This window comes from Miscanthus floridulus, chromosome 16 (assembly GCF_019320115.1).
Source record: "Miscanthus floridulus cultivar M001 chromosome 16, ASM1932011v1, whole genome shotgun sequence".
In the NCBI taxonomy this organism is placed as follows: domain Eukaryota; kingdom Viridiplantae; phylum Streptophyta; class Magnoliopsida; order Poales; family Poaceae; genus Miscanthus; species Miscanthus floridulus.
The window spans coordinates 7,183,862-7,209,588 of NC_089595.1; the positions used below are offsets into that span (position 1 = coordinate 7,183,862).

At 49.2% G+C, this 25,727-nt stretch overlaps 3 protein-coding genes across 4 annotated transcripts; 1 reads left to right on the top strand and 2 right to left on the bottom strand.

The window, feature by feature from the left end:
- Positions 1-97: 97 nt before the first annotated feature.
- On the bottom strand, positions 98-25,438 carry LOC136512584 (anaphase-promoting complex subunit 7-like). 2 transcript variants are annotated; one of them, XM_066506547.1, is made up of 19 exons: positions 25,283-25,438; positions 25,001-25,069; positions 24,667-24,717; positions 24,421-24,558; positions 24,251-24,313; positions 24,031-24,146; positions 23,776-23,860; positions 17,001-17,060; positions 16,312-16,357; positions 15,323-15,396; positions 10,739-10,789; positions 10,421-10,621; positions 10,302-10,346; positions 9,976-10,069; positions 9,757-9,902; positions 9,359-9,412; positions 1,537-1,766; positions 758-818; positions 98-467 (listed from the first exon to the last, which is right to left on the bottom strand). In XM_066506547.1, the coding sequence occupies exons 1-19, from the start codon at positions 25,349-25,351 to the stop codon at positions 390-392; spliced, it is 1,731 nt and encodes a 576-aa protein (XP_066362644.1). In that variant the 5' UTR covers positions 25,352-25,438; the 3' UTR covers positions 98-389. The 2 variants fall into 2 exon arrangements, with proteins under 2 accessions (XP_066362644.1, XP_066362645.1); XM_066506548.1 differs by lacking the exon at positions 9,359-9,412.
- On the bottom strand, positions 13,922-15,133 carry LOC136513477 (uncharacterized). The gene has a single exon (XM_066507478.1). The coding sequence runs from the start codon at positions 15,044-15,046 to the stop codon at positions 13,922-13,924; it is 1,125 nt and encodes a 374-aa protein (XP_066363575.1). The 5' UTR covers positions 15,047-15,133.
- Positions 21,433-23,301, top strand: LOC136512585 (uncharacterized mitochondrial protein AtMg00810-like). The gene has a single exon (XM_066506549.1). It carries the CDS (start codon positions 21,506-21,508, stop codon positions 22,772-22,774), a length of 1,269 nt encoding a protein of 422 aa, XP_066362646.1. The 5' UTR covers positions 21,433-21,505; the 3' UTR covers positions 22,775-23,301.
- Positions 25,439-25,727: the final 289 nt, after the last annotated feature.

A 25,727-nucleotide genomic window follows, 5' to 3' on the forward strand; every position in this document is an offset into this window, starting at 1 on the left:
GTCGTGTGTACTTGCGGTGTACACTGTCTGCAGATTTTGTTCACAGTTCAGTCATCCCTATTGTAGTATTCAAAAAGTGTACAGGCAGGTTCATTCGAACTTCTGTGAGCTTCTGCAGACTATATCGCTTATCCGTACATTCTGGACTTTTAACTAAACGAAACTGAGAGGAAATAGCATACATCACAGGCAAAATTTAGTAAGTTATATACCGTTTCGATCGGTATTTTACAAGCTCATGGACATATTTCCCCCAACAAACACCTGGATTCTGAGCACAGCAACGCTAGAACACCTGCTATTCAGTTACAAGTAACACCACCAGTGCTACCACCGCTATACAAAGATGGTCATGATCAATCAGCGCCAGCGTCCAGCATCTTCTAGCTTCAAATAAACTCATCCCGATCGTCGATATCATCCTCCTCATTCTCTTCATCCTCTTCCGGAGCATCTGGGTCCACTCCCTGCACATGAAAAACAAGTACAGGCAATGAGGCAATGCTAGTTATCTTGCACCAGTAGGATATTTAGAAACGAGTAAATGAGGAAGATTGGGAAAGCAAAGGGAGTATATAAGGTAGACCGAAACAAAACAAGAGCTGAAAATTAGTGAGCTAGTAAGTATGATGTACTCCCTCTGTTCCAAATTATAAATCGTTTTGGCTTTCCGAAATACAGTTTTTTCTATGTATCTAGATATAACGTATAACTAGATACATAGGGAATGGAGGGAGTAGTTATGAACTGCACGAACCTTCATTTGTTTCTCCAAGCGCTCCAATCCATTCTTTGCAGCTTCATTTTGTGGGTTTATTCTGAAACACAATTGAGTTCCCTTTTCATGAACTAGAAGGTAATACCAAAGAAATAGGAAGGCACAAGGCAGAATACTAAGCACGGAGTCAGTAACCGCAGGGACAATATCAGACCAGTTGATTTGTACCACAAAGTTGGATTAAAATAAACAGGAACAAAGCTTATCAGAACAAAGAAAGTAAGCTATTTCATATACATCAATTACAAAACTCCGATGCTTCTTGGGTAGCTTTTGAGCTGTAAGCACGGGGTTTGGGCCTTGCAGGATAAGGATGGAAGGGAATTATCTGATTGTCAATTCAGAATAGTTCAATTCTTCCAAAATCCGCAGAATAATCAAAATATTAGTTGAAAATACAAATTATTGAGCTAACCCACCCAATCCTGTCATAGCTATCTCAGGCCGTGGTTGGAAGAAAAACCATGGTACTAACATCAAGAGCCAAGTTTCAACTTAAAATTGAAGGAGAAACATGATTAGTACAAAACTTTCCACAATTTAGTTATTTATTTACATTTTGTTGATGGTACATAAACCCAACTCCAGGAACTATCACTAAAACCTTACCTCAATAATCAGATTTACTCCTACATATTCATATACTAAACTTTATTTATGTACCACATCTTCAGGATTCAAACCAACAGCAAAGAAAAGGTTAATAGATGATGAATGCTACTGCAGAATTGCTACTAAATACCCAAGAAAATGCGCACCTTAGTGCAGATTGATAATGGGAAAGTGCATCAGAAAGCATATTTGTTGCCGCATGTACTTGAGCCAACTTGATGTGTAGAGAATCATCTGCCCATTGTCTTAGATATTTTTCCAGTAGCATAACAGCCTCCTTATTCCGTCCTTCCACAACATGCAGATCAGCCAGGGCCAGTGCAGCTCCAAGAAATCCAGGTTCAAGACGAATGGCTGATTCATAGAACTTTCTTGCCTGTAAGTGATGCAATGATATCTATATCAGCACAATCGACCAACAGGTAGTATCATTCAATAATAGTGTACAAAGTTGAATCACAAGATGTCCCAATGTTTTCAAGTCGTCCGATTAATCACGATTACTCGTCCTAATCGGTCCCTGGTGTGTTAGTCGCTAAATTCTCACTCTTGGTAGTAGGAGAATTCTTACTCTCATCGAGAGAGGATGGCACAAGGAGTTGGGGCAATTTTCTTGTCTATTTCTCACACAAGCTCACACAAATGCCATACCAACCTGAGGGGTTGGGGTTACATATTTATAGGCTGCTAGCCAGCCAAGCATATGCCAAGATGCTAGTCTAAGATGCTAGTCTAAGATGCTAATATGCTGTCCTAGCTAAGATGCTGTCCTCTAGTCTAAGATGCTGTCCTCTAAGATGCTGTCCTCTAGTCTAAGATGCTGTCCTAAAAACAGAAAAACAGCCACAAGGACCATGTGAGCAACAACCAGCCCCACAAAGACCAGCCACACATGACTTATCCATCATTCTCCCCCTAAGTCTTGTGCGTCGTCTTGTGGGAGAGTTGAACCATCCCGGTCCTGGAGCAGAGCTCAAGGAACTTGATCCTCCCAAGGGGCTTGGTGAGAAGGTCCGCAAGCTGGTCCTTGGTGTTGATGTAGTTCGCCTTGATGCTCCCTTCCTCCAAACAGCCTCGGATGAAGTGGTACCTCACCCGGATGTGCTTGCTGCGTTCGTGGAACACGGGGTTCTTTGCCAGGGCCAGAGCGGACTTGCTGTCCACCCTGAGCTCCACCGCTCTAGTGTCTCTGCCGAGGAGATCACCAAGCAGTCGAGCGAGCCAGAGCGCCTGAGTCGAAGCGGTGGAGGCCGCTATGTACTCGGCCTCGCAGCTGGACAGGGCCACCACCTGCTGCTTGACCGACTGCCAGCTAACGAGGCACTTGCCGAGGAAGAAGAGGATCCCGCTCGTGCTCTTGCTAGTGTCGATGTCGCCGGCGTGGTCGCTGTCGCTGTACCCGACGAAGTGTGCCGCCCCAGGACACCTCGGGTAGTAGAGGCCGTGGTCGAGAGTCCCCGCAACGTAGCGGATGATCCTCTTCACAGCCTGCTGGTGCTCCGTCGTCGGTCGCTGCATGAACCGACTAACGTAGCCGACGGAGAATGCCAAGTCCGGCCGTGTGTGGGCGAGGTAGCGAAGGCTCCCCACAAGGCGTCGGTACTGTGTAGCATCCACCTCCTCCGTCGTGCTGTCGCGGCTCAGCTTCAGCCTCTCCTCCATCGGAGTGAGAGCTGGGTTGCAGTCGGTGAGCCCAGCTAGCTCAACGACGCGCTTGGCGTAGGCGGTCTGTCGAAGCGTGATCCCGGAGTCATCCTGGTGCACCTCGATTCCCAGGTAGAAGGAGAGAGGCCCCAGGTCACTCATCTGGAAGGTGGCCTTCATCTCTTCCTTGAATGCCGCCACCTCCGCATCCTTGGTGCCGGTGATCACCAAGTCGTCGACGTAGACCCCCACCAGCAGGGCATTTCCTCCATTGCCCCGTCGGTAGATGGCCGCCTCGTGCGGGCTTTGCTCGAAGCCCATCCCCTTTAGCGTGGAATCCAACTTGGCATTCCACGCCCTCGGTGCCTGCCGCAGGCCATAGAGGGCCTTGCGCAGGCGGAGCACCTTGCCCTCCTTGCCGGGGATCGCAAATCCCGGCGGCTGGTGCACGTAGACCTCCTCCTTCAAGTCGCCGTTAAGGAACGCCGACTTGACGTCCATGTGGTGAACACGCCAGCCCTCCTGGGCAGCTAGCGCAAGGAGGAGTCGCACGGACTCCATCCGTGCCACGGGAGCAAAAGCGTCGTCGAAGTCGACCCCCTCCTGCTGCACGAAACCTCGTGCCACCAAGCGAGCCTTGTGCTTGACGATGGCGCCGGCTTCATCCCTCTTCAACTTGTACACCCACTTAAGGGTGATCGCGCGGTGACCACGAGGAAGGTCAGCAAGCTCCCAGGTGCGGTTCTTCTCAACCGCATCCATCTCCAACTGCATCGCGGCGCGCCATGCCGCGTGTCTCTCGGCCTCTGCGAACGACCGAGGCTCGCCGTCGTCACACGCAAGGTGCAACTGCGCCTCCAGGTCCTCCAGGTCGTGAGGCACCAGTCCCGGCACCAACTGGTCGCCGAGAAGGTTCTCCATCGTACGGTACCGCAACGGCTCGCCGTCGTGGTACGCGTCGATGCGCTCCTCGTCGTGAGAGAGCGGAGTAGCGAGCTCAAGCGGGCTGTGCTCGACACGAGCTGGTGTTGGAGTAGTCGTGCCCGGAGAGGTGCCTGTCGGTGCTGGAGTGCGTGGCGTTGCCGGCTGTGGTGAAGCCGGCGAAGAACTCATCGCAGCCGAGGTCCTGGCTGGAGAGCGTGGAGCTGTCGGAGTAGCAGGCGCCGGGGTCGGTGGAGGCTCGGGGACTGGGGTAGACGCGCTCGCCGAAGAAGAGCTGCCTACTCCCCCAGCTCCCTCGAAGTGGACGTACTCGACAGTGAAGTCGTCGTACGTCGGAGCCGAGCCATCGTCCACCGCCTTGTCCCACGCCCATCCTCGCCCTTCGTCGAACACAACGTCGCACGCCGTGCGCACACGCTATGTCTTCGGGTCGAGGATGCGGTAGGCCTTCGAGCCCTCCGCGTAGCCGATGAACACTCCCGGAGTGCTCCTGTCGTCGAGCTTGCTGATGTGGCCAAGCTCCTTGGCGAACGCGAGGCAGCCGAAGACCCGCAAGTGGGAGACCGCCGGCTTGCGCCCATGCCAAGCCTCGTACGGCGTCCTGCCGTCGAGCGCCTTGGTAGGCGAGCGGTTGAGGATGTAGACGGCCGTCACCACCGCCTCTCCCCAGAAGACAGCCGGCATCCCCCTCTGCTTGAGGAGGGCCCGAGCCATCCCCACAACCGTCTGGTTGCGCCGCTCGACGACGCCGTTCTGCTGCGGGCTGTACGGCGCGGAGTAGTGGCGCTGAATGCCCTCGTCAGCGCAGTACGACGCGAATTCAGCCGCCGTGAATTCGCCGCCGTTGTCGGTGCGCAGCACGCGCAGCTTGCGGCCGCACTCCGCCTCCGCAGCAGCCTGCGCGCGTCTGATGGCGTCCGCAGCCTCTCCCTTGCTGCCGAGGATCATCACCCACATGTAGCGGGAGAGGTCGTCGACGAGCAGCAGGAAGTAGCGTCGTCCTCCCGGTGTGGCCGGTGTCACCGGGCCACACAAGTCCCCGTGCACGAGCTCGAGCCTCTCCTTGGCTCGAAAGCTCGCCCGCTGGGGAAAGGGGAGTCGCCTCTGCTTCGTCAACACGCAGACGTCGCAGAGCTGCTCCACATGGTCGAGGCACGGCAGGCCTCGCACCATCTCCGTGGCACTGAGCCGCTTCAGGGCCTCAAAGTGAAGGTGCCCGAAACGCTCGTGCCACTGCCACGCCTCGTCGTCCCGACGAGCAGCGAGACAGAGGGGTTGTGCCACCTGCACGTTAAGGACGTAGAGTCGATTTGCGCTTCTGGATACCTTGGCAAGAAGGCGACGACGACGATCCCAAATCCTCATGACTCCGTCCTCAACCACCACGCGCGAACCGTTCTCATCCAGCTGTCCCAAGCTGATGATGGAGTTCCTCAACGCGGGGATGTAGTAGACTCCGGTGAGCAGCCTGTGCTCACCAGACACGGTGGTGAAGATGACGGAGCCGACGCCCTTGATCTCCACGCCGGAGGCATCCCCAAACTTGACGGAGCCTCGAACGCTAGAGTCAAGCTCGGTGAAGAACTCCCGTCGACCGGTCATGTGATGGGTGGCGCCGGTGTCGAGGCACCACCCGTCAGTCTTGTCGTTGCCGGAGCTGTCGCCGAGGAGGGCGTGTGCTTTTGGCTCGTCGAGGTGGAGGAGAGCCGCTGCGGCCGGTGCCGCTGGAGGTAGCTCGATGCTGGCATGTGCCATGAACAGAGCCGGCTCCTCCTCCTCCGCCTGTACGACGTGGGCCTGGCCGCGTCGTGGCTGTCGACAGTCCTTGGCCCAATGGCCAAGCTGGCCGCAGTTGCGGCAGGTGTCGTCTCGTGCCAGCTTGTGCCTGCCGGCGGCGCCGCCCTGGGCGCCTCCGCGGGCATCGCCCTCGGCACGTCCTCGCGCCCCGGCCTGGGCGTCTCTGCGCGCCTTGCGCGGCTTGCCACGCTTGCGGCCGCCTGTCGCGGAAGAAGGCTCCCCCTTCCTCCGGTCACCCTGGCTGGCAAGCCACTGCTCCCGAGTGAGAAGGAGCTTCCCGCCAGTGGTGATGGGCCCCGAGAGGGACTGTGGCTCATCACTGTCGACGACCTTGAGGCGACCTATCGCCTCCTCGATCGACATCGTGGAGAGATCCAGCAGCGACTCGATCGAGCGAGCCATCTGCTTGTACTTCTCGGGGACGCAGCGGAAGAGTTTTTCGACAGCTCTCTCCTCGCCGTAGGTGTCGTCGCCGAACTGCACCATCTTCTGCAACAGAGTGTTGAGACGGAGAGCAAAGTCATCAACGTCCTCACCTGGCTTGAAGGCCAGGTTCTCCCACTCCTTGCGAAGTGCCTGCAGCGTGGACTTGCAGGCGCGGTCGCTGCCGATGCGTGCCGCAGCGATGGCGTCCCAAGCCTCCTTGGCAGTCCGCTTGCTGGTAAGCGAGAACTGCATCTCGGGCGGGACTGCAGCGATGAGAGCATCCAGCGCCCGTCGATCTAGGTCGTAGTCGACGTCGCCGTACCGGACTGCCTCCCACATGTGCCGCACCTGGAGCTTTACCCTCATCACCGCAGCCCACTCGACGTAGTTGGTCTTGGTGAGGGTAGGCCACCCACCGCCGGGACCGACGTCCCTGACAACAGCCTGGAGCCCGTGGTAACCACGGTACCGATCCGGGGAGAGAGAGCCACACTGCCTGTGAAGGCCGTGCTCTCCATCGACCCGTCCGCCACCGTTGCCGTGCGCGCCTCCTCCAGGAGCGCCGCCGCCGTGCGCGCCTCCTCCAGGAGCGCCGCCGCCGTGCGCGCCTCCTCCAGGAGCGCCACCGGCGCGTCCGCGCCTGTCTAGGCTGCCGTCGCGCTCGTGGGCGTGCGCGGCTGCCCCAGGAGCGCCACCGCCGTGCGCGCCTCCTCCAGGAGCGCCGCCAGCGCGTCCGCGCCTGTCTGGGCTGCCGCCACGCTCGTGGACGTGTGCGGCTGCCCACTGCGCCGCCCGCGCTCGCGCTGCGTCCCTCTCTAGCAGCTCGAGGTCCGCGTCGGCGGTGTCATCAGCGGAAATGGAGCTGCCGATGCTGCCGCGCAGAGCCTCGACCTCCGCCGTCGCCGCACGCGCTGCATTCGCCGCCGCCGCTGCTTCCGCCTCCGCTCTGGCTGCTGCCAGCTCCGCTGCTGCCAGCCTCGACGCCCTTGCCGCCGCCGCAGCGGTCTCTGCCGCCGCTCGCTCGCGTTCCTCTGCCGCGGCAAGTTCGGCCTCCTGCCGACGCCGCGTGCTCGAGGCGACCGAGCGCTGAGACTGCCCTGCGGACATGACGCGCTACCGGGGGGCTGCTGCGTGGGGAGAGGGCTGCTTCAGACGAGCTGGGAGAGGAGTGAACAGGAGCGGCCGGAGGAGCTGCTGCTGCCAACGGCTGGGGCTGTTGTGGGGCTGGGAGAGAAGATGAGCAAGAGATGCTCAGGCTACAGGATAATACGGCTCTGATACCACTTGTTAGTCGCTGAATTCTCACTCTTGGTAGTAGGAGAATTCTTACTCTCATCGAGAGAGGATGGCACAAGGAGTTGGGGCAATTTTCTTGTCTATTTCTCACACAAGCTCACACAAATGCCATACCAACCTGAGGGGTTGGGGTTACATATTTATAGGCTGCTAGCCAGCCAAGCATATGCCAAGATGCTAGTTTAAGATGCTAGTCTAAGATGCTAATATGCTGTCCTAGCTAAGATGCTGTCCTCTAGTCTAAGATGCTGTCCTCTAAGATGCTGTCCTCTAGTCTAAGATGCTGTCCTAAAAACAGAAAAACAGTCACAAGGACCATGTGAGCAACAACCAGCACCACAAAGACCAGCCACACATGACTTATCCATCATGGTGTTCGATTAGGAGGTCCGACTCGATTAGCTCGACCAGAAAGCTGGTCGTCCGATTAGTCGACGAGAAATCGCGATTAGTCGTCAGACTAGGACAAGGACGACCAGTTTGGTTACTCTGTTTTTGGGCCTGTTTAACTGAGCGGACATGTGGGCTACTGGGCTTGATTGTTAGCCTTTGTTGCGCTGCATCTGGATGCGAGCGTAGTTGGAGTGAATTTTTTGCTGTAAGTGCTAGTGTACTACTGCTGAGTAATTAAGTATGGTAGTAATATTGATATGTGATTCTGCATTATATTTTGTGTAGGTCCATACAAAAAAGAGAAACCGATTAGAGCACCAAAGGTTAAATAAGTTGGTATATGTCAGTTACAACCGCAAGATGAAAAAACAGATTTTAAAAAATTAGAGAGCTGGGTTCCAAATTCCAAAGGAAAGAGACGCAAATCCACTCTTGCTTGATGAATTTCACTGGGAAAATGAATGGGTCAATGAAAATTGTGAACCAGAACCAGTTCAGGAAGGTGGTGGCGATGCTATGACTTGGGCTGTTGTGGATGAGGCTATTGGTGCAACTCAGGGTCTAGAGGGACGTAACTTGCCTAGGGCTGCTGCTACTCATGCTGCTGTTGCTGCCCCTGTGAGGCGTACTTATGCTAGGAACAGGAAGCGTCCAAGGAACACAGTGACTCAAGATATTGATGAAGTTGATGATGAAGACCAAGATCAGCATGTAGATTCAGCAATAGCAATAGAGGATGAAGAATCTGCACCAACTGAAACTGGAGATGGACCAACTGGAGATGGAGATGGAGGCTTCAATTTTAATGTTGATTTGCTTAATTAGAAGGCTAGTTGCCTACTTTTGTTGGACTGTTAAATGTCAATGTTTGTGACTCTGTGTTAAACACTTTAGCTTATGTGTACTGAACTTGTTTGGTTATGTAATATGCTGGCTGTGTGGCTGCTATGGTCTGCTATGTGCTAACTGCTAAATGCTAGTTATTTGCTACTGCATCAGTGCTTGCTAATGCAGCAGTGCTGCTGTTGAGCTGTGTCAAGATCAAGACTACATTAGTGTTGCTAATTATGGTCTTCTTTGGTATTTTAGGCTTCCAGCAGCAAGTCAGCAAAGAAATAGAGTTTGGGATAGGAATACGGACCTCTGGACATGGCAGAAAAGAGAAGAAAACAACTCCCACAAGTAAGTCACCAGCTAAACACTAATGTAGTCTTGATACTTGCTTTATTGTGTATACTATATAGTATATATAGGTATGTATATAGTAGGTATATATGTCCTGATATATAGGACGACCAGGGGTCGACTAGGCTCGACTAATCGGCCTGGTCGACGACTAATCGTGATTAGTCTCCTGGTCGGTCCCATGACGACTAGGTCCCATGTCCATTTGAAAAGATATATATAAGTCAATTTCAATAGTCACAGTAACTTAATTGAGAAAAGAAGCAGGTTACAAAACACATATACTTGTCTTAAGACGATCCTTTGTTGAATAATCTGCTGCTGGTCTTGCACAGAAGTCTGCAAATGCAGACCAATCTTCAGTCAAGGCTGCAGCTTGGTGAGAACACTAGACTAGAAGTCTGCAACTGCAGACAACTTTCAAAGGCTGAATAGGAGTCAAGCTGTAGTGAGAACACTAGACTAGAAGTGTAGTGGGGACAGACTTTTGATAGGCTAGTAGTGTCCCTTAGCTAATAAGTTTTGCAGGCTTATCCTGCAGCAGGACAGCAGTTTTTTGTCTGCAGTACAGCAGCCCACCTTCAGCTGGTTAAACATACTAGCTATCTAGCGGCATGATTGCTTCCAGAACCCCAAAAAATATATAATCCTTGAATCAGTGACCCATGGCAAAATAAGATTACCTTCTCCCTCCCACTGGAACTAATTGCATGAACATCGCCAACTAGCTTGAGAGCTTTTGCAGACTGATGCATAACCTTCATTGCCTCACGTGCAGTGAATAATGCTTCTTTGCATTTAGAAAGTGCTAGATAAGCACGCACCAAACCTGGAGAATACCTCTATTTAGACTAACAATATGACAATAGATTTTGAATATCAGATGCGCCAAGCCTACCAACCTTGATAAGAACGAAGATCAGCTCTCAATTCTTGAGCCCCTCTGAAGTCTGTCACTGCCAAATCTGGTCGATTCAATGAAAGATGCAAATTGCCCTTGAAAGAACAGTAGGCAAACAATGACAAACCAATGAGGGAAAATCATGATATGCCCTAGCAATGGAAGATGGCGATCCTAAAAAGCAAAGATGGTAGCAGACAAAATCTAAACATGAACTTCCCAGAGAAAATAAGCAGCAACCATCCTTGTGCTTCGCAAATTGTAATGCAAGAGGAATTACCATAATAATGTAAATCCAGTTGCATAAACAATATCTTGCAGTATTACCTTCATAATATAGCCAGTTATATGCCTGTCATCAACTCGGAGGCTCTGAAAAGGAAGACATCGTAAGGAGCATTAGATGGAAGGTGCGTGAGTTTCCATCAAACCCACAAGGTATTTACCTTTTCTGCATATGTCAAAGCTTTTCTTTCATCCTTTCTTTCCCACATTGCTGCAAGAGCAACACATGTCTCTGGTCTTGCAGGATCAATATGCAGCATATCATGTACCAACTTATTCAGTTTGATGTAGTCAGATTTTGACTTTAGAAGAATTGCATACTCATCCATATATGTCATAATGTTTGGATCAATCAACCGGGCCTGCAAAAAAAAAAGGAAAGAAAAAAACAGTGAATATAGCAAATGATTATATAACCTTGTTACTTGTTCACACGATTTCCGAATCAGGGGGTTTAGCTCTGTACATTTTCAATTTACCTTCTCAAAGTTCATTATTGCTTCATCATTCCTGCCTATGATGGCTTCAACCTTCCAACAAGAATCTCAAAAATCAGGATCAACACATGAAGAAAGGTCATAAAAACCACCAAAATAAAGCTGGAAATGAACAATTAACTTCACATGTTCTCTAGACACTGACAAGCACACTGACATCAAAGTTGAAGGGATATATGATCTAAGAAAAATCTGAGAGAACTTGACAGCCCTAAGTTTGTAGGTTAACAAAACTTGTTGAACGGCATGAGCAATATCTGGCCGTGTAAGAGTCAAGTATTGCAAGGCACCAGCAAGACTGCGATAGAGAGTTGGATTGGCAACTGGTGGTCCATCTTGGGAGGACAGTTTGGAATGAACCTCAAGCGGGGTTTGACAAGGATTACATGAAGACATGTTTGCCTTAGCCAAAATTTCAGCAGCATATTTAGCTTGAGATAGAAACAGACCTGTGGATGATCGTTGAGCAGAAACTCCCAAGAAGTAATGAAGTTTACCAAGATCCGTCATGGCAAATTCCTGCTGTAGAGAGCCAATAATATGTTGAAGAAGATGTTGAGAGGAAACTGTCAATATGATGTCGTCCACATACAACAATAGGTAGGCCACATCTGCCCCATTAGTGTCGATGAACAATGAGTTGTCACAGTGAGAAGCCCGGAAACCAATTGAGGTGATGAATGCCTGGAATCGGCTGTACCAAGCTCGCGGAGCCTGTTTGAGGGCATAGAGAGCTTTGTTAAGCTTGCACACATAATTAGGCCGTGCCGGATCAACAAACCCAGGAGGTTGTTGGCAGTAGACAGTTTCATTGAGAGTGCCATGTAAGAATGCATTTTTAACGTCTAACTGATGAATAGGCCAATCACTGGAGATGGCAAGAGATAATACCGTACGAATGGTTGCAGGCTTGACCACCGGACTGAATGTTTCGTCATAATCAAGACCGTGCTGCTGAGAGAAACCACGTACGACCCAACGAGCCTTGTACCGAGCCAGAGATCCATAAGCATTGAGCTTGTGGCGATAGAGCCATTTGCCTGAGACAATATTAGCAAAGCATGTGGTGGTGGTGGTACAAGATCACATGTCTGATTTGCAAGGAGAGCACCATATTCTTCCTCCATAGCACGCTTCCAATTTGGATCTGAGATGGCACCTCGATATGTAGTTGGAAGTGAGCTAATATCTGTAGAGCCCATAGATGAAACCGCAGACAAGTTGAAATGTTGTCACGGTTGACTGATGCCGGACTTGCCCCTGGTTTGCATGGCATGCTGATTAGTAATAGGAGGAATGGGAAAAATAGGTGCTTGTGAGGAGCGGAGAGCAGCCGGTATGACTGCCGGCGCCGCTGCTGTTGATGGTGCCGTTGCTGCTGAGGGCGACTCCGCTGCAGCTGTGGAGCTAGAAGGTGCCGTTGGTGCCACAAGAGGTTGCCGGCGCGTGTACACCTGTGTGACCGGCGGCCGATAGGAGGCACTGGCCACAGATGGCAGCACCTGATCGCCAGAGTGCCCGAGTCGTAGGCCTGGACCGGGAATAGTGGCACTCGGTCCCGGCTGTTGTCCTGGACCGGCAACAGGGAGCGCACCAGCGCTCGGTCCTGGTTGGCGTCTCGAACCAGCAACAGGAGCAAGCACCTTGCTGGCGCTGGACTCCAGCCCGTGATGCACATCAGCTACTGTGGACGCCGTACCCAGCCCTGGCTGTTGCCAATTTCCAGTGCCAGGGGTGGGCACTGCTGTCGATGGAGTGGCAGCACTAGTGGCCAATGTGGCCGCTGAAGGACTAGTGGGACCTGATGCCGCCATGGGGAAAACGCCTGGCACCTCTGGAGCATTATCTGTGTCATGCAAAAAATTAGACACTCAAAGGTGCCGGTGAGTCACGTGCAAAAGGGAATTGGTTTTCGTCAAAGATTACATGACGAGAGATGATGATACGATTTGTAGAAAGGTCAAGGCAACGATAGCCTTTGTGGTTATCCGGGAAACCAAGGAGAACACATTCGGTAGAGCGCGGAGCAAGTTTATGAGGCATGGTGGCTGATAAATTAGGATAACAACGACATCCGAAAACGCGGAGGTGATCATAAGTGGGGGGTGTGCCAAATAGAATTTGATGGGGAAATCGATTGTGAAGCGTTTTGGTGGGGTGTAGATTAAAAAGATGAGTAGCGGTGCGAAGGGATTCGACCCAATAGGCAGGAGGCATAGAAGCTTGAAATAGCAAGGTGCGCATGATATTGTTGGTGGACCGAATAACGCATTCGGCCTTGTCGTTCTGTTGGGATGTTTGGGGGCAAGAAAGGCGAAGATGAATGCCTTGTTCAAGAAAGAATGAGAGAGCAGCATTGTTGTCGAATTCACGACCATTGTCGCTTTGAACAAATTGTATATGGCAATTGAAATGAGTAAGCACATAGCTATGAAAATTGCGTAAGGTTGTGAATGTTTCAGATTTCAGTTTGAGAGGAAAAGTCCATAAATAATGAGTGAAATCATCCAAACACACAAGATAGCATTTAAACCCGGATATGCTCATGATGGGAGACGTCCACAAGTCACAGTGAATTAACTCGAAAGGTTTGGAAGCCCTTGACAAGGAATTGGAGGACAAACGAGTATGACGACCCAGCTGACATGCATGGCACAAAGAAGTGTCATGAGTACTAGGAGTAACAGAAATTGACTTATTGGAGCGCAAGCGTGAAAGGACTTGGACGCCGGGATGTCCCAACCGCCGGTGCCAAGTCGTCTCCATTGCTGCAAGGATGGCGCTGGGAGTTGTGGACGTCGAAATGAGTGGGTAAAGGTCTCCGGAACTATCACATCGGTGGAGCACCGTCCTGGTGTGGAGATCCTTCACAGATAAACCAAAGGGGTCAAATTCAACGGAACAAGAATTATCTTTAGTGAATTGACGAACTGAAACAAGATTTGCTATGAGGTGGGGTGAAACAAGGACATTGGAAAGATGTAGGGGGCGGATGGGGTTAGGAAGCGAAGTGTTACCAGAACACATGATGGGTAAACGGGTACCATTACCAACAATGATATTTGAGTTGGAAGGAATGAAGGAATTGATGGAAGAGAGATTACCAGATGATGATGAAAGATGCAAGGACGCACCGGAGTCCATGAACCAAGTAGCGTCTGGTTGCTACAGGGTCATAGTGTTGAAGGCGTTGGCCAAGGCAGCCTGGTTCCAGGACGCCGTTGGATCAACAGGAACAGCAGCCGAAGGAGTGCCGTAGGCGCCGTAATTGTAGACGCCATAGGGGTAGCCTGGCCGGGTAGCAGCAGCAACATGTGCCTGGGCCGGCGGAGGACGGAGTTGGTGCTGAAACATCCCAGAGCCCGGGCGAGCGCCCAAGATTCCCTGGCCAGGCATAGGCCACATTTGGAAGGAGCCACTCCACGGGTTGGCCCATGGACGAGGAGCACGCCAGCTGTTGTTGTTGCCCCTGCCCTTCCCCTTGCCGCGCCCCCAAGGGCGAGACGAGGGACGAGATGCCGTTGGCACAGGTGGTGCAGCGAAAGCAGCAGTAGGTGCTGACGCAGAAGCACGAGGAGTCACGAGGACACCGTTGGACGCAGTGAAGGCAGTAGCCGAGGTGGACGCCGGGAGCTCGGACTCCTCCAGAGCAAGGAGCGACTGGGCCTCAAGGAACGAGGGCAGCGGAGTCTTCGTCTTCAATATGGAGGCCATGCCGCGGAGGGGCTCGTTGACGCCGCGGAGGAGGGCGAGCAATAGGGTAGGATCGCTGACCAGTTGATCCAAATCAGCGAGCCCATCAGCGAGGTCTTTGAGCCGTTGAGCATATTCAAGTACCGGCAAATCGCCCTGGGACAGAGAGCGGAACTTGGCTTCAAGAGTCATGGCGCGAGATGCTTTGTTGTCGAGGAAGAGGTTGGCCGCCTTGGTCCATATGGTGTGGGCAGAGGCGCCGCTCTCCATGATGAGGCACATCACGCGGGGGGACGACGACGAGTAGATGAGAGAGCGGATTGAGCAATCAATCGCCAACCATGTAGCATCGGGAGCTTCGGGTGCCGGGGTGCCATCGATGTGAGATAGCACACCAAATTTTCCGGCGAGAGTGAGGAATAATTCACGCCAGGTGGAATAATTGGGTGGATCGAGTTCGAGGGCGAAGGGGATATGAGTTTTGACATTGATCGTGGCGAGAGCCGAAGCCAAGCTCGGGCCGGGGTTGGGAGGAGGGAGAGCAGCGACGATTGCTGCAGCCAAGGCGGCAGCAGCCTGGGCATCGTCATCTGCCATGGAGGAGGATGGGAGGAGGGAGGAGGGACACGAGGTAGGAGAAAAGTCAGGATCAGTAATCAGGCTGATACCATGATAGTAACTGGCTTAGCACTATCCATTCATTGAGCAACAGTTTAAATAGAGATTACATGACTCTTCACATGATTACATGACTCTTCACATGATGGGACTCTTCAATCTAGACTTAGCATATTCTAGACCATACAAATTCTAATAAAAACTTCCACATAGGGAGGACAATAATAGAGATTAGAGAAGTGAAGAAAGACAAACCTTAGCAATTTCCAGCAAGATATGCACATTATTGGGGAACCGTTGCATTAGTTCTAGATATATGTCAAGGCCACCTATAAAAACAAGCAACAGTAAGCCTAGTTATTATGTGAACGCAATAATCTACATCAAATAAAAAGGAATACACATTATGAAAGTATTTTTTGTGGTGAATCTAATAACATCAACCATACATTTTCAGTGAACATGATTTTTTTATCTGTTGATGGTCAAAGATACAGAAGTTTTGTTATGGTGGGCAACGTGTACAAGAGGAAGAAGAAGAGACGTGGCTGAGAAGTGGACCGTGCCAAGGCGGGCCAGAGCACGGTCACCATCATCACGGCGCGCCAGAAGTTTCAGTTGCTAGAACCGAGTGTTTAGGAGTATTGAGTCATTTGGTTGTTATCCCTTTGCATTAGCTGAAAGTTGTTAGGATTTGGAGTATAAGTATGGAACACCTTTGTTTAATGAAAGTTAGCCAGAGATTGAGTTTAATCTCTCTCGCTCTTTGGCGTTCCAGCTCTCTCGCTCTCGCGTTCTAGCCCTAGACCCCGGCGCCGAGCACGGCGCCGCCAGTCCGTCACCGAGCGTTCAAGCCTAGGCCCTCCACCTCCCATTCCTATCCTCTACGCAACAAGCCAAGCTCCAACAAGTTTGATCGAAATGAATCCTAAAATGACTTTACATTTTGGATCAGATGGAGTATCCATTACTGATAAATATAAAGAAATGACATCCCTGTAAAAAAAAACTTTCAAAGCTACGAGTTTATGCTTAACAGATACAAGTAAAAGTTAGGAAGTGTCAACTACAAAGTTACATTCAGTGGCCAAGAGTCAATGCTGATTCTAGATCATTTATCATCTAACAATAATAATAATGGAAGCTCGCAATGAGAATGTGAATTATTACTTCAAAAGTTCAACAAAATTCAACTATATGTTGGAATCCTCAGATAAAATGTTTCATAAGGACACTTATGTTACCTTTATAATCATGTGAAGCAATGCAACACTGCGCCTCAACATACCGCTGTCAAGAAAATTATAATTTAAGTGAATAATCAATCTGAACCAATCTATAAAAAGAACAATGCAGTATGATGACATCTCTGGATGAGTTGACAGAGTTTCGTGAAAACCATAACTAAATTTAAAATTGCAATAACAAGTACTGTTCTGAAAGAAACATATCTATCACACTTCATCAATGACGGTGCAACGAGGCAGACATAAACATGCACATAAGTTGCAGAACTGGTGGCAAATTATGCAATCTACATAATCAGAAAGAGGACAGATGCATTCCCACCCCCAACACACAAAAATAAGCATCAGACACGTGATCAAAACATGGAGCTAAAAAGGTGATGACTTCATTGGCATACAGTTTCAATTTAACCGAGTTTAGCATTTATATATGCAAAATGTGGTTTTGGAGTCCAATGGTTTATGAGAATTAATAGCAAATCAAACATAAGATGGCAACCACGAATCTAGTTACTTGATGGAGTAGGCTGTTTAAGATTAAATATTGAGTGGCATGAATGTTTATGCCTCAACATTGTTCACTTACACTCCACCAATGTTGTGAATCTAGTTACTTGATAGAGAAGGATGTTTAAGATTAAACATCGAGTGCTATGCATGTTTATGCCTCAACATTGTTCACTTACAGTCCACCAACGTTGTGCATCTACAAAGTCACCCAGCACCTTGCCTCCTCTATTTGGTGCCTGCAAGGAAGTTTAACTGACTAATGACTAAAATTTACAGAGAAAAGGTTGTTGAATAAACTGATGTATGCGTATTATTGTTTCTATAAAGCTTTACATGTGTCGTATGTGGTGTTCAAACAAAAATGAAACACAACAGTCCATATGGATTATATGTACAGAATAAATGTAAAAAACTATGTAACACGGATACGTCAAGAAGATGCCGTATCGCGTATCGGATACGTATCCGATACGGATACGCCTCCGATACGGCTTCGATACGTATCTTGCGAGTATCCGATTTTTGTTTAATTTCGGGAATATTGAGTACGTGACCTGATACGTATCCGGCCTGTGGGATACGGCCCAGCCCAACGAAAAAGCCAACGTCCCGAGTCGTGACGCCCTAGCCCGACGCGGCGACGCCTCGTACGGCTCCACACACGCGCCGCCTCCCGCGCAGGTGATGCGCCACCGCTCGCTGGCTGCCGGCGAGAAAAACCCCCGCCCCCTCGCGCTGCCTCTCGCGGAGGAGATGCACCACAGCTCACCAGTCGTCGGCAACGAGCCCCTGTCCCCACGCGCCGCATCCTGTGCACGCGCACGGCCTCCCGCGCAGGACATGCGCCCCTGCTCGCCGGTTGCCGCCGCCGAGCCTCCGCCGGTCCGCCCCCTTTGTGCCATCCATCAATCGACCTGGGCACCCACCAGTCCGCTATGGACGTGGCTAGCTCCCAAGATGCAGGGGAGAGATGCAAGGTGTTAAGTGTGAAGATCCTATCTAATAGGCCTATATGCCCATATATAGCCATGAGGCTATCTATATATAGTGACTCCTCCTGTGGAGATTATCTTCTGAAATCCCCAGGTTAGTATCATGGTATCAGAGACATGGATTAGGGTTAGGATTAGGCTACTCTAATTCACCCACGATCCAATTTTTCTTTACCTTGGGATCCATCCTGTCTCTTCGCGGCGGCGTCCGCCTCGTCTGTTCGGCTCATCGCCGCACATCCGCGCCATTCGCGCGGCCCGTCGGATCCTTGTCGCGTTCGCGCGGCCCGTCGTCGATCCTCTGCGCCGTTCGCGCGGCCCGTCGGATCCTTCTCGACGTTCGCGCGGCCCGTCGTCCCGTCCGTCGCCAATTCTCCGCGCCGTCCGTGCGGTCCTCCTCCGCGCGTCAATTCGCGCGACTCGTCGATCCGCGCGAGTCGGTCTTCCGCGCGATTCGTCGCCAGATCGTCTTCGTCGTGCCTTGTCCGCTCGGTCTTCCGTGCGAGCAGAGGAGGCCAGGCCGTCCTTGTCGTGCCGCACGAGTGGCTCCGTCTAGACTTCGTGCCCTGCTCGTCCATCAGAGGTTCTGCTCGTCCATCAGAGGTTTCTCTGCTCTGCTCTGTTTTTCCTCTGCTGCTGCTGTTGCTGGTCTGCTCTGTTGGCGGTGGTCTGCTCTGTTTTTCTATTCAGTGGTGCTTGTCATCTGCTACTGCTTATCTTGCACAATGTCGCAGTCGCAATTACTGTCAAATGCCATTGTTTTTCCTCTGAAACTTGATGGTCCATCTAATTATCGAGAGTGGGCTTTCTCTGTCAAAACTGTACTGCGTGGACATGGCCTTGCATCTCATCTGACAGATGATCCTCCAACTGACAAGTCGGAGGATGGTTCTGGTGCTGCTGCCGTCACGACTTGGACTAAGGATGATGGCCGAATCATGAGTGCCATAGTCACCAGCATGAAACCCTCACTAATGATGAGCCTTGAGCACCATCAATCTGCTAAGGAGATGTGGGACTACTTGCAGGGGAGATATGTTCAGAACAGTGGTGCACTTTTGCTTACTCTAATGCAAGGACTTCATGATCTTCAGCAGAATGAGATGTCTATCGAGGAGTATTATACTGCTTTTGATCGTCTGATGGGACCTTTCCTTTCCATGGTTCCTAAGTGTGAGGCAGGGTGCTCAGGCTGTTGTGATAAGAAGAATAAGTTCATTGAAAAATTCCTTATATATCAGTTTTGTCATGGTTTGCGGCCTGATTTTGAGTCCAGTCGTAAACAGTTGTTAAATGCTTCCACCACTCCGTCTATTTCTGATGTGTTGTCCGCCTTGATTGCTGAGGAGACACGACTTAATTCTCAGTCTCCTGTATCAGTACCTCACAGTGTTCTGGCAGCCTCTCACAAGACCAATACAGTGAAGGGCAACTCTTTTTCGCCTTGTGTTCATTGCAAGAAGACTACTCACCGTTCCGAAAATTGCTTTGTTCGGTATCCTGAGAAGTTAACTGCTTATCGCTCACGCCATCCCAAGCAGAGTGGTCGTGGCGCCGGTTCCACCCCTACAGGCTCTGTGCCTGCAGGTTCCACCCCTACAGGATCTGTGTCTGTTGCTGCTGCATCACCTGTTACTGCTCCTTCTTCTTGGGTGCTTGATTCAGGAGCCTCTTTTCATGTGTCATCAGATCAGTCACAGCTTGTTGCCTGCAAGCCAATTGCAGATGATGCCTCTATTCAGACAGCAGACGGTACATCCTGCCACATTACTCATCAGGGTTCTCTTTGCACCTCTAATTTTTCTGTACCTAATGTCTCGTTTGTACCTCAGTTGTCCATGAATCTTCTTTCAGTTGGTCAATTAACGGATCACAATTGTTTTGTTGGATTCGATGACTCATCTTGTTTTATTCAGGATCGTCGCACCGGGGCTGTACTTGGGACTGGCCATCGCCGTAGAGGTTCTCATAGCCTCTATGTTCTCGACACTTTACGTCTTCCTCACTCTACTGCCCATGTGTCATCTGCCGCCGTTGCTGCATCTTCATCAAGTACATCGCCATCGACTTCATCTTTCGCCAAGTGGCATCATCGCCTTGGTCATTTATGCGGGTCTCGTTTATCCACCTTAATAAACAAGGGTTGTTTAGGTCCTACATCCATTGAGTCTAGTTTTCAGTGTAAGGGTTGCAAGCTTGGAAAACAGCTACAGCTCCCATATTCTACTAGTACTTCTCATTCAGCTAGACCTTTTGATATTATTCATTCTGATGTATGGGGTCCTGCACCTTTCGCTTCCAAAGGTGGTCATAAATACTATGTTATTTTTGTTGATGATCATTCTCGATATACTTGGATTTACTTTATGAAACATCGCTCTCAGTTGTGCTCTACTTATCAAAATTTTGCTCGCATGGTGCACACACAATTTTCCACCCCCATTCGAGTTTTTCGTTCAGATTCTGGTGGAGAGTATTTATCTCACACCTTTCGCCAATTTTTGACCTCTGAAGGCACTCTTGCTCAGCTTTCTTGTCCTGGCGCGCATGCTCAAAATGGGGTTGCTGAACGGAAACACCGCCATATCATAGAGACTGCCCGCACACTTCTTATTGCATCTTTTGTTCCTTCTCATTTTTGGGGAGAAGCTGTGTCCACTTCTATTTATCTCATCAACAGACAACCATCATCAAAATTGTCTGGTCAGTGTCCTGGTGAGGTTCTTTTTGGTACTCCTCCTGACTATGACCACCTTCGGGTTTTTGGCTGCACTTGCTATGTCCTACTTGCACCTCGTGAGCGGACTAAGTTGACTGCTCAGTCAGTTGAGTGTGTTTTTCTGGGGTACAGTCCTGAGCATAAGGGTTATCGTTGTTATGACGCCTCCTCTCGCCACATTCGTATATCTCGTGATGTCACTTTCGTTGAGGATCGTCCTTTCTTTTATAACCCTTCTACTCAACCATCCCGTAGTTGTACAGAGTCAACATCCTTTCTGTGTCTTCCTCCTATACTTAGTGATGTTGACCCTCCTACACAACCCGTGTCTTCCAGCCCACCTAACACTTCTGTATCTTCTCCTGACACTTTTGAAACTCCTCCACTTACTCATGTCGACCCTCCACTTACCAATGTCGATCCTCCCCCACTTTCTGAACCTTTGTCTTGTCAACCTCCGGTCCAGCAGCTCCCATCCTTTGACAAACCACCTGTCCATAAATACTACACTCGTCGTCCCCAAATCCCCACAGCCACTTCTTCGGCCAGTCCTGCTACTCCCGATGTTGATAGTTCTGTTAATTCTGATGAGTCATGTGCTTTTTCTGATGAATCACAGGGTGGTCTGAGATATAATCTACGAGACCGTGCTACTATTGGGCCTCCTGACAAATATGGTTTTCCTCGTGTCACTGCTGTTGTGGAAGAGCCAACCACTTATCGAGAGGCCTCTAGCATTCCAGAATGGCAACTTGCTATGTGTGAGGAACTTGCTGCACTTGATCGTACAGGGACCTGGGATATTGTTCCATTACCATCGCAAGCTGTGCCTATTACATCCAAGTGGGTCTTCAAGATTAAAACCAAGTCGGATGGTTCTATTGAGTGATATAAGGCCCGTCTAGTTGCTAGAGGTTTTCAGCAAACTCAGGGCCGAGATTATGATGAGACATTTGCACCTGTTGCTCATATGACTACTGTTCGTACTTTAATTGCAGTGGCTGCTGCTTCTTCTTGGACAATCTCTCAGATGGATGTTAAAAATGCCTTTCTTCATGGTGATTTAAATGAAGAAGTTTACATGCAACCACCTCCAGGTGTTAGTGCCCCTCCAGGTTATGTTTGTCGTCTTCGTCGCGCTTTATATGGTCTTAAACAGGCTCCTCGTGCTTGGTTTGAGCGCTTTGTCTCTGTCATTCGGGCTGTTGGTTTTTCACCTAGTGATTATGACCCTGCCTTATTTATCCACCTCTCCTCACGTGGACGTACTTTGCTTCTTTTATATGTTGATGATATATTGATTACGGGTGACGATGCAGACCACATTTCTTATGTCAAGCAGCAACTTGGTGCACAATTTCAAATGTCGGATTTAGGTCCTCTCAGTTATTTCCTAGGCATTGAGGTCAAACAGTCTGCAAAGGGTTGCTATCTTTCTCAGTCCAAGTACATACAAGACCTTATTACTCGTTCAGGCATCACTGACCATCGGACAGCTGCGACACCTATGGATCTTCATTTGCAGCTTCGTCCCACTGATGGTACTCCTCTTAAGGATCCATCTCGATATCGGCATATTGTGGGCAGCCTTGTTTATCTCACTGTTACTCGACCTGATATTGCCCATGCCGTCCATATTTTGAGTCAGTTTGTGAGTGCTCCTACGACCGTTCATTTTGGCCATTTACTTCGTGTCTTGCGGTACTTGAGGGGGACATCATCTCGCAGCTTATTCTATGCCCGTGACAGTCCGCTTCAGCTTCATGCTTACTCGGACTCCACTTGGGCGAGTGACCCAACAGATCGTTGCTCTATCACAGGGTACTGTATTCTTCTTGGATCCTCTCCTATTGCATGGAAGTCCAAGAAACAAGCTGTTGTATCTCGTTCTAGTGCAGAGGCAGAACTTCGAGCACTTGCCACCACTACTGCAGAAATCGTATGGCTTCGATGGTTGTTGACTGATTTCGGAATTTCTTGTGATGCTGCCACACCTCTTCTATGCGATAATACAGGAGCTATACAGATTGCCAATGATCCTGTGAAGCATGAACTTACCAAGCATATTGGCGTCGATGCTTTCTTCACTCGCTCTCATTGTAATCAGCATACCATTGCTCTTCAATATGTGCCATCCGAGCTGCAATTAGCTGACTTCTTCACTAAAGCGCAAACTAGAGAGCAACATCGGCTTCATTTGCTCAAACTCAATGCTTCAGATCCTCCATTTCCACCTTGAGTTTGAAGGGGGGTGTTAAGTGTGAAGATCCTATCTAATAGGCCTATATGCCCATATATAGCCATGAGGCTATCTATATATAGTGACTCCTTCTCCTGTGGAGATTATCTTCTGAAATCCCCAGGTTAGTATCACAGGGAACAGGATGATTCAGCACTCAGCAAAGCTAGCTTGCGCCGACCTCCCATGAGTACACCCCCTTTTCATTCTTGATGTACTCTATACTTCTGCATTCATCCAGTATACTTGGACTTATCTCCTGTGAAAACTAAGAAACCTACAAGGTGATCTAGTGATGTATCATATATGATTGTTTGTACTAAACTAATAATTAGTGATTACTCAAATTTTACACTTTCTCAATTTTATTTTGCATTACTATTTATTTTATTAAAAAATAGTAAAACGTATCCGCGTATCCTGTTTTCTGAGAAATTGCCGTATCCACGTATCCGTATCCTTCCGATACCGATACACGTATCCGTATCCGTGCTGCTGCATAGGTAAAAAATATAAAAGGTTTGACAGGATATGGTTCTGTGATTGTCAGATCATGCTAAGGTATGTGTACAAAATGAGAAGAAAATTTCAGCGTTCAGCAATGGAAAAAGTAAGAACTTGCTCATAGGATTGACAATATCAACATCTTTTGGTATAAAATGCAAAGTGATGGTTTTTTGGTAGTATAGATTAGAGGAAACAATAGCCTATCAATTTTTGTTGCAAATCTGGCAAGCATGTAAAGCATGAATAGACTCTGATAGCTCAAATGTTGTACAATAGATTAGAGGAAACAATAGCCTATCAAGTTTTGTTGCAAATCTGGCAGGCATGTAGAGCATGAATAGATTCTGATAGCTCAAACAAACAATAAAATTGACGACCAGGACATCTGAAAATGAAGCACAGAGAAGTCCTGAATTCTACCATGCAAAGTTAAAACTTATCTGCCCTCAGAACTTCCTATTTACAGCTTATAAGAAAACAAAACATACACTTACTTGTGGAAATAATAAAGAAAATTCCTTTGCTGAAAGCCCCATTTCCGCCAAAGCTGTGATAGCTTCGAAAACATAAGGGCATTGCCTGAAAAAGAAGTATGGAGATGTAGACAGTCTTGTGAGCATAGAAAAGTTGAGTTGTTTCTGTAACCAAGTTTAGAAAGAACTTGCTATAGAAGAACAAAATGGGCAACTTATGCCAATGAAGTTGGAGAACACAATCTCCAAGGAAGCAATTTCTTTGATATGTTATACCTCAAGCACTCCTTATAACAGACAGCAGCTGTACGGCTATTTCTTGATATTCGATAAAGCTTCCCTAACATCATATTCATTTTCAGTGTTCTCACTTTTGAAGGAATACCTTCCATCTGCAGAAAGCATATATATCACATTATCTGTATTCTTGAAAGTTGAAACAGGATAATAAGGTTGAAAATGAAGAATAGACATAAGAAAACGAAAAACAAGTAACCTCATGAAGTGCTTCACGGTGCTCACATAGAGCAGAATGGCAAAGAGCAATCTTAAACTTCACCTGCAACAGCACAGCAAAACTGAATGCGATACTTGCTAGCTGTGACGTAAATAGAATAATAGATATCAACATGAGAACACAAGAGTGCCATGTTCAGCCATTCACACCTCATTTTCATTGAATGATAAGAGATTTGAAGAATTTGGAGAAGGTGACCGGCCTGTGGCAGATACTGAACTTCTGGCGTTACTTGTTGCTTGCCTAGGGATACTTCTACTATATTGCATAGCTTGCTTGTACGCGTTCTGCCATGGAAGAACGGGAAATTAGAAACAAAGAAATGAGCAATCAATGTGTTTACTTCTGCAACTGCAACTTGTTGTAAGCCAATCATGAGTTTTTTGGAAACGTACCAGTGCCCTGCGGAATTCTTTCTCTCCATACAAAGCATCACCATGCTGGACCTGCGCGGTAGGTCAACAAGCACATCAGCTCCCAAAAAAAACAAATTGGGCCCTGTAAGCAACAGAACTGACATCGCGAAATGTAGTTGTGCAGGGCAATCCGTGCATTAACTGCCAACAAACTAATCCGTGCATGGACAGTCAAGAAACTAATCAACCCATTTAGTTTCCGCAATGTGGCATTAGAAGTGAGAGAGGAAGTGGAGTTGACAGAATCATAGCAACAAGTTAGACCAAACTAGCACCACTTGCAGAGCTGCTGCTCAGGGAAGCTCGAGCTTACCAGGCTTTCCACCTTCATGGACATACCAGCATCGTTGCCCGCACCCGCCGAGGACACAAGGAAACACCCCTGCAAGTGAAGGAGAAGAGTAATAACTGAGTAATCACTGCTGCGACGGAAACCTCGCTCCATCACCCAATGCAGCAACCCAAACCCCGCTCGCACACGCCGCAGGCGAGAGGCCTAGGCCTGCCCCAGACGCGCCCGGCGAACCCCGAAACCCTAGAGATTCGAGCGCAGGGAGGATGGGGGCAAGGAGGGAAGGGATCGCGGCACACGTACCAGCGTTTGGGCGGGGCCGAAGAGGCCGGCGTCGAGGAGCGCCGCCATGGACTCCCGCGCCGCCTCCATCCCCGGCGGCGAGCTCTACCGAGGGAATTTGAAACCGGAGCTGATGCGGGGGGATTTTGGTGTTTGATGGGTTCTGATGCCACAACAGTCGCAGTGGACTGGACTACTAGGGACGGGAGTAGAGAGAGGGGATTTGAAAGCCATGGAACAGTAACTGGACTCGTGCTATTTCTGGGCCAATTTAGGCCCAACAGTTTTCTTGTTTCTATTTCTCCCCGTCTCGCACAGAACAACGGAGTATAAAATCCTTCTCAGAGAGAAGCATAGCAATTTTAGTTTTAGTTTTAATAATAATATTAAAATAACATACTTGGAAGCAGCAACGAAACAATAATGACCAAGCAAAAAAAATTGGACAATGGATGGAAGTCGAGCT

Excerpts from the sequence above, each read along its gene's own strand:
- LOC136512584 (XM_066506547.1), bottom strand. The coding sequence starts at position 25,351 with ATGGAGGCGGCGCGGGAGTCCATGGCGGCGCTCCTCGACGCCGGCCTC. Across the intron at positions 24,147-24,250 it reads ACCGTGAAGCACTTCATGAG|ATGGAAGGTATTCCTTCAAA; the intron begins GTTACTTGTTTT and ends TGCTTTCTGCAG. Across the intron at positions 1,767-9,358 it reads AAAGGATCGTCTTAAGACAA|GCAAGAAAGTTCTATGAATC; the intron begins GTATATGTGTTT and ends CATCACTTACAG.
- LOC136512585 (XM_066506549.1), top strand. The coding sequence starts at position 21,506 with ATGACTACTGTTCGTACTTTAATTGCAGTGGCTGCTGCTTCTTCTTGG.
- LOC136513477 (XM_066507478.1), bottom strand. The coding sequence starts at position 15,046 with ATGGCAGATGACGATGCCCAGGCTGCTGCCGCCTTGGCTGCAGCAATC.